The sequence below is a fragment of the Scomber scombrus genome, chromosome 3 (genome assembly GCF_963691925.1).
Source record: "Scomber scombrus chromosome 3, fScoSco1.1, whole genome shotgun sequence".
Lineage (NCBI taxonomy): Eukaryota > Metazoa > Chordata > Actinopteri > Scombriformes > Scombridae > Scomber > Scomber scombrus.
The window spans coordinates 22800151-22807377 of NC_084972.1; the positions used below are offsets into that span (position 1 = coordinate 22800151).

A 7227-nucleotide genomic window follows, 5' to 3' on the forward strand; every position below is an offset into this window, starting at 1 on the left:
ATGGCTCATTATGACTCGTGAGTTCAAGCTGCAGATGGGAGCAGTAAAGGAATAATTGTCTCTTGACCCTTATTAACTTTTGCACAAATTGAAAAATAATTATAAGATTGACTTTTCCTAATGTGTAAGAGGTCTTAATATCAAACAAAGAAACAAAAATACATGACATGTTTTCAGCAGACAGTAACACATACAGACCACCATGAGCTTGGGAGATCACAGTTTGTGTTTTGCATTGCAACATGTGCTGCTCAATGTGACATTTGCTACCCGATGATGACAGGTTGGATGACAAGGACTCTGTGGATATTCATGACAACCCACCTCTCCCTGATAACGTGGTGAAAGAGGAGGACAACACGGTGAGACATCCAATATCCAACACTTACCACGTGGCACACGCACATCAGGAAGCAGAAACCCATAAAACAGATTTCTTCATGCCTAGTAACTAACATGAAAAAAAAGTGTTACAAAGCACAAGGAATTATTTATGACTGACAGTGATCAACATCATAAGATCACATGAATCAATCATTTAAAGCGTCAATTCAGCCAAATAACACAAAAGATATTTTCTCACCCTCGTGGTATACAGCCATGCAGAGGTTTTGGTTTTGTGGTCATTTATGTGTTCACTGCCCACTGTGAATGGTGAGAGATTACTAGAAATAACTGAAGGAAATGTCTATTTTGTTTTTAAATGAATGGACCCTTTAACTCTGATTTGCATTTGCCAAGTCTAATGTTGTATGTTTCATATTGTAGTATTTGATCCAGCATGTTCAGATATCACATCACCTGTTTTTCTGGTCTCTTGACTTGTAAAAGATTGCCAAAGCGGGTGATGATATTGTAATGTGTGAACTGTCTCCGGTATTATCAGTTATTGTGGCGTAAATCCGCAGCCTGACGACCACAGGACACCTCTAATCCTGCCAGTGATGGAGAGTTGTAGTCAGTTCAGTCTGTCAGGCGTCCCTCTGAGTGTGTATGTGTGTGTGTGGTTTTTATGGCTTTATTTGACTAGACTGCAGTATATTTAGGAGTGGTGATGTCAAGCTCTGTTACAATCATTTGGGAATTCTGTCAATCGGCACTGACGGCTATTTTAAGATCTTAAACCTTTTAAATCCGTCCCACCTGTGGTGTGTGTGTGTGTGTGTGTGTGTGTGTGTGTGTGTGTGTGTGTGTGTGTGTGTGTGTGTGTGTGTGTGTGTGTGTGTGTGTGTGTGTGTGTGCGTGTGTGTGTGTGTGTGTTCAAAAAGAGCCCAAACATACATCATGTCTCTTCACATTTTTATTTTGCTTATGACTTCAAATGTCAAAGAATCTTGACTCAAGATTCTTTGACATTTGAAGTCATTATTTATGGCTCTGGCTCTGGCTGATATGATACAGTTTATGTGAAGAGCGGACAGACTCTGTATGAGTCAGACCGCTGGATGATTCTGTATTAATAGAAATTTTCTCATATGAATCTGTCAGGCTGTGGGTGGTGTAGGATATTAGGATTGTTTGGGTTAAATAAGGAGACATATAGGGAGATAAAACTGTTGGATAAGATTAAAACTTGTATCTGTCTGTAATTTAAAACCATCATGTTTCATGTTAAATTACCATCATGACTTTTGTCTTCTAGCAGTTGAGTGTATGAGCCATTTTCTTTCTGCTCTTGTGATTTTGAACCCTCCATCTCCAGGTTTATTTCATCTATGATGAGGAGGTTGAAGAAGAAGAAAAAGATGAACCACCTCCTCCAGAACCAGTCAAACCAGTCAACGACAGACCTCACAAGTTCAAGGACCACTACTGCAAGAAACCAAAGTTTTGTGACGTCTGCGCGCGCATGATAGTTTGTACGTCCTGTTTATGTCTCCTGCGTGTCAAAACAAGTGGATGTTAGTGTATTACTTTTATTAAGCTTCATTTTGTTTTTTCTTTTTAGTGAACAATAAGTTTGCATTGCGATGTAAGAACTGCAAAACCAGCATCCACCACCAGTGTCAGTCCTACGTGGAGTTCCAGAGGTGTTTTGGCAAAATTGTGAGCTTCATATTTTTCTTTGTACTTTGAACGTGATTCAAAAAAACACTGCAGCCTTTTTGGTTTTAAATGTATTGTGTACATTGATCTGCTCTCCTCTCCTCTCCTCTCCTCTCCTCTCCTCTCCTCTCCTCTCCTCTCCTCTCCTCTCCTCTCCTCTCCTCTCCTCTCCTCTCCTCTCCTCTCCTCTCCTCTCCTCTCCTCTTTTAGCCTCCTGGATTCAGAAGAGCCTACAGCTCTCCTTTATACAGCAGTCAGCAGAATGCCACAGTCTCACAGCTGCTGCCCTTTTGTGAGTCTACCTTTTGAACATTTCTACATGAAGAGAAATTTCACCTTAATAAATTACGAATTGTGAGATATTGACACATTTGTCAGAATATAATTTTGGCATCAAAGAAACTCAGGTAACCTGTTTTATTTGTAGTGATGTTGGTCAAAAGAATTTTGTCTATTTTTCACTTCATCAACTTACCTAAACATTTGCCAATGCTCTAAACAGAGACCTTATTTTATGTTAGCGTCAGCATCTGTAAGCTGATGGCTGGTTGTATAAGTACAAAAGTCTCGAGTGTGTTTTTCATTAGTAAAAGAGCAGTCATTAAAATGATTGCTAAATGCCATTACAAATAAAAAAGCTTGAGTGTTTAATCTCATGAAAAAGATATTTATTAAATCAAAAGTAAACGTAGCCATCAAAAATGTCAGAATAAAAAATAGTAATTCTGTTTTTGAGTTCTGCACTTTGAACTTTAAACATTTCTTCGTTGATGTTTTTTCTGTGTATTGTCTGATGATGTTTGATTGGCAGCACAGTCAAACCGCACTGACCCTGTGTTTGAGACGCTGCGTATCGGTGTGATTATGGCCAACAAGGAGCGTAAAAAAGGGTCGGAGGACAAGAAGAACGTGAGTGTGGATGCACTGATAAGACTTACAGCTCCAGCTGCCATATAGCACAGCACGCAGCCACTTGTAAACACAGGAAAATCATTTAACATTTTAAAGTATTCATCAGTTTCTGCAGTGACTTGTTGTATATATGTCAAACCATTTCAGTCTCTTTGGACTAGGGTGCAGATTTTGATGTTTGGTAGTGGACTTTAGGTCTTTATGTTGGTTAGAAGAATCCGTATATTCTTTATTTTACTTTAAAAATGGAATTATCTTGCTATTGAGTGGCCTTGTTCCTTTTTTGTTCTTTAAATCTATTCGTGTGTTTGCTATTATGTGACTCTTAAATCACAATTTCTTATTTGTTCAGATGATGATGATGGAAGAAGAAGAGTCACAGCCCAAACAGGAGGAGGAAAGAGACGAAGGAGGTGAGTCGATGCAACATGCTGTCAGTGTTAGAATAAGCTGCAGAATTATCACCAAAATACTCTATACAATAAGAATATGGAGTTACAGTAAAGTTTCAGTTTTCATGCTAAGTGAAACATTTAGTTTGTTTTCTTGTTTTTCTTGTTTTGTGAATTAGCAAACACAGAGGGAGACAAGAAGGGAGACAAACTTCCTGCAGATGACAAGGTCAGACAATGTGGAGATGAAGATGGCATGATGATGATGATGATGATGATGATGATGATGATGATGATGATGATGATGATGATGATGATGATGATGATGATGATGATGATGATGATGATGATGATGATGATGATGAGACATTAAAAACAATGCAATACAATACAGTAATGGTGCTAATGTTGAATATATGTGATGAAGCTACTTTTTAAAGGATGTCATGACTGACTGATGATGCTGTGTGTTCTTCAGAGTAAAAAGCCTCAGCCAGGGAAGATCGGTGTGTTCAGCCAGTCTCATTACTATCTGGCTCTCTACCGCTTCAAGGCCATAGAGAAAGACGACCTGGATGTGCAGTAAGCACCTCTCCACACTTTGCCTGATCTCTCTCGCTCAGTTTGTCATTAAATCTCTCTGTCAGTCTTTATCCTGACTGTCACACTTGGATCCAACATTCTTGCTTGTGTCATTGTTTCATATCTAAATATTAAACACCTATTTTCTTCTCAGTCCTGGCGACCGCATCACAGTGATAGATGACTCGAACGAAGAGTGGTGGAGGGTGAGTCCATATGAGTTGTTTTTTTTCTCATATCACTACACATTCGTCTGTGTATCTGTGATTAAAGTGGTGCTTTCAACCCTGTCCCCTCTCCAAAAGTTCTGATTTTTTATGGACAGGCAGCCAGATGGCCTGAGGCACAATTAATTAGATTTGGTCAGACTGTCATTCAGTAGATGATTATCTTTTTTCCAGCCAGAACGATTACACTGTGTTCAGGCTGGAGGGAATGTCCATCTCCTGTATCATAAGTCTGCTGCTCATCAGATCAGCATTGTGGCCAATATTTACTTTGTTGTGAAATAAATTCTTGGACGACAAATGATAAATATAAACTATGACTATGAGCAGCTGCTTTGCAAGTTGCATAATTGTTCAGAGTTGAGCTTGTAGTTCACAGTGATGAGCTCCAGGTTAAGAAAATAAATCAATCATTTATAGCATCACAATACCAGCATACAAAATAGCCTCTTTTTCTCCCTCTCATGGTGATCTGGTAATGCTCCATAGGCATTTGCTTGAGATGAACATAATTTAAAGTGGACTGCATGTCCATGATTGACAATTCTCACTTCACAAGTCCTTCCTTACTAAAATTAATTGAACATACCACGTCATGCTTGCTTGTTGTTTGGTTTGTACAATTTACAATCTGGAAAAAATGAAGTAGCTGTTTAGAAACTGTCATATTTCAACCAAACTATTTACAGTCCAGTAAACAGTTTCTGAATATTTAAAACAAGAAAAGGCCACAGAATGCTGCTTTATATGTACAGTTTTCTCAAATAGTTGTGTAAGAAGGTCATGTTTTTATTAATAGGGAGCATGCCTTGCAATTAGTGTATCTAACCCCATCTTTGGCTGGTTTGTCCAATCTGTATCTGGTGGAGTTAAATCAAATCTCACTAAATGTACTTCTATAGCACCTTTTAACAACAACGCAGTCCAAAGTTCTTAACATAAAACATGAAAGGCATTTAGAAAAGAAACACAAGGCATTATAAAAACACATATTTAAAGGAATTAAATAAGATATATAAAAAAAAAGCTAAAGTAGGATAAGACAGATCAAACAAGATAATAAAAACTGCAGTTTAGCTACAGTGCACTGCAAGATATGAATAAATGATGACATTTGGTTTGGCTTTGCAAGACTGAATGAAAACATTTGAGATTTTGAGTTTTTCCACTATGGATGGTTAATGGACAATACATACGTTCATGATTAAATAAAGCTATGTAACAAATCTAATATAGAAACTTGGGGCTGCAACATCTCACTGTTAAAGCTTTTGCACTACCAGGGGAAGATCAGAGAGAGAACAGGCTTCATTCCTGCCAACTACATCATCCGAGTGCGATCAGGAGAGAGGGTCTACATGGTGACACGCTCCTTTGTTGGCAACAGAGAGATGGGCCAAATCACTCTGAAGAAAGACCAGGTTAACACACACAGACACACATAAACAAACACAAACACAGACGCACAGGTACACACACTTAATTATATCACCAACCCATTAGAAGAAAGAGAAGTACACACAAACATGCAGCCTAACGCAGTTACAACCTATTACCTTTAATGTTACTTCTCTAGATTGTTTGCTTAATTAAAGTCTTAATTAATCCGCTGGCTTCCACATGCTGAGAAAGTTTCAGTAATTCAAATCAAAGTTCAGTAAAGTAAATGTGGATCACATGAATACAGTCATTAAATGCATGAATGCACATAAATAGACATGACCACATAAACACACTAAAACACACAAGTATGCATCATGTTGACAAGAAGAGACTAATTACAGTTACAATATCAGTGATTCATATTCAGTCACAGACATCAAACCCTGCTTTTAAACTCTGTAGCTGTATGACTGTTGATACTGACTAGTGCCAAAGTTGGACATTTTGAAATAAGTGGATTTAACGAATCTGGAAATCAACATTTTTAAAATTTTCAGAGACAGATTCAAAAACACTTCGGCTCACATACTGTATGTTCCAGTTGTTTTTTTGCAGATTTTGAGTTATGAGACTGTGAAAATACCTCTACTTGACACACTCAAACGTGGCAAATCCTTTTCATCATCTGTATACAAAAGATAATGGACCAAACTTCAAGTATCATGAAGTGACTCAGAAAGTGAAAAGATGATACTTCACTTTCAGTCCGATCTGATTGATTTTGTTCTGCCTGGCTTAGAGAGATAGAGAGATACGTGTTATAAAAGTGGCGATACAATTCCTCTCACATGTTTTACAATCACGTCTATGTTCTATGTGTGAGATGTTCTGATTTCTCAATCTGTCTCTGGACTCACTCTGATTTGATTAAAACCAGGTACCTTTGTTGCATGTTATACCCATCTCTCTCTCTCTCTCTCTCTCTCTCTCTCTCTCTCTCTCTCTCTCTCTCTCTCTCTCTCTCTCTCTCTCTCTCTCTCTCTCTCTCTCTCTCTCTCTCTCTCTCTCTCTCTCTCTCTCTCTCTCTCTCTCTCTCTCTCTCTCTCTCTCTCTCTCTCTCTCTCTCTCTCTCTCTCTCTCTCTCTGTCTCCCCTTCTTTCCTGTCTGCCTCTTTTCTGCCCACTATTCAATAAATGCATAAAAAAAGCATTATTGAAATGTTGTTTCTGTGTTTTGTGTGTCCTCAGATTGTGGTGAAGAAGGGTGAGGAAGTTAATGGCTACCTGAAGGTCAGTACAGGACGGAAACTCGGTTTCTTCCCCGCTGACCTGCTGCAGGAGATCTGACGAGAGGCACCAGACATCTGGTCCACTCTGCTGCCACCTCAGTTTTATCATCTGCTGTAGCTGACATGACTGCTTGTGATCTAAAGCAGCAATGACACTTTTACTTGAATTTTAATTTTAACACGTTGATATTAGGTTTTGTTCATTTGTAAACTTCACATCACCTCACAAAGCCTGTGTGCAGAAGACATTGTGATGAATGTACTATGCATGCAAAGGGAATTAAATAACTGAATAAATCTTTTAAAATTTACCTGCAAAATACACCAAATAGTTTATGTAAAATGAATGGGTCAGAGTTCAGTGTTTTGTACACAGGTTACATTAACTGATTTTATT

General features: G+C 38.3%; 1 protein-coding gene across 1 annotated transcript; it reads left to right on the top strand.

Annotated features, from left to right (window-relative positions):
• LOC133978002 (SH3 and cysteine-rich domain-containing protein 3-like) lies at window positions 1-6888 on the top strand. Its single transcript, XM_062416319.1, has 12 exons — window positions 1-17; window positions 284-362; window positions 1703-1859; window positions 1949-2046; window positions 2257-2338; window positions 2858-2961; window positions 3311-3371; window positions 3530-3579; window positions 3829-3932; window positions 4087-4138; window positions 5443-5580; window positions 6790-6888. The coding sequence occupies exons 1-12, from the start codon at window positions 1-3 to the stop codon at window positions 6886-6888; spliced, it is 1041 nt and encodes a 346-aa protein (XP_062272303.1).
• Window positions 6889-7227: the final 339 nt, after the last annotated feature.

Bases quoted from the DNA above. Each gene is read 5' to 3' on its own strand.
- LOC133978002 (XM_062416319.1), top strand. The intron at 363-1,702 runs GTGAGACATCCA...CTCCATCTCCAG, and splicing joins TGAAAGAGGAGGACAACACG to GTTTATTTCATCTATGATGA. The intron at 3,372-3,529 runs GTGAGTCGATGC...TTTGTGAATTAG, and splicing joins GGAGGAAAGAGACGAAGGAG to CAAACACAGAGGGAGACAAG.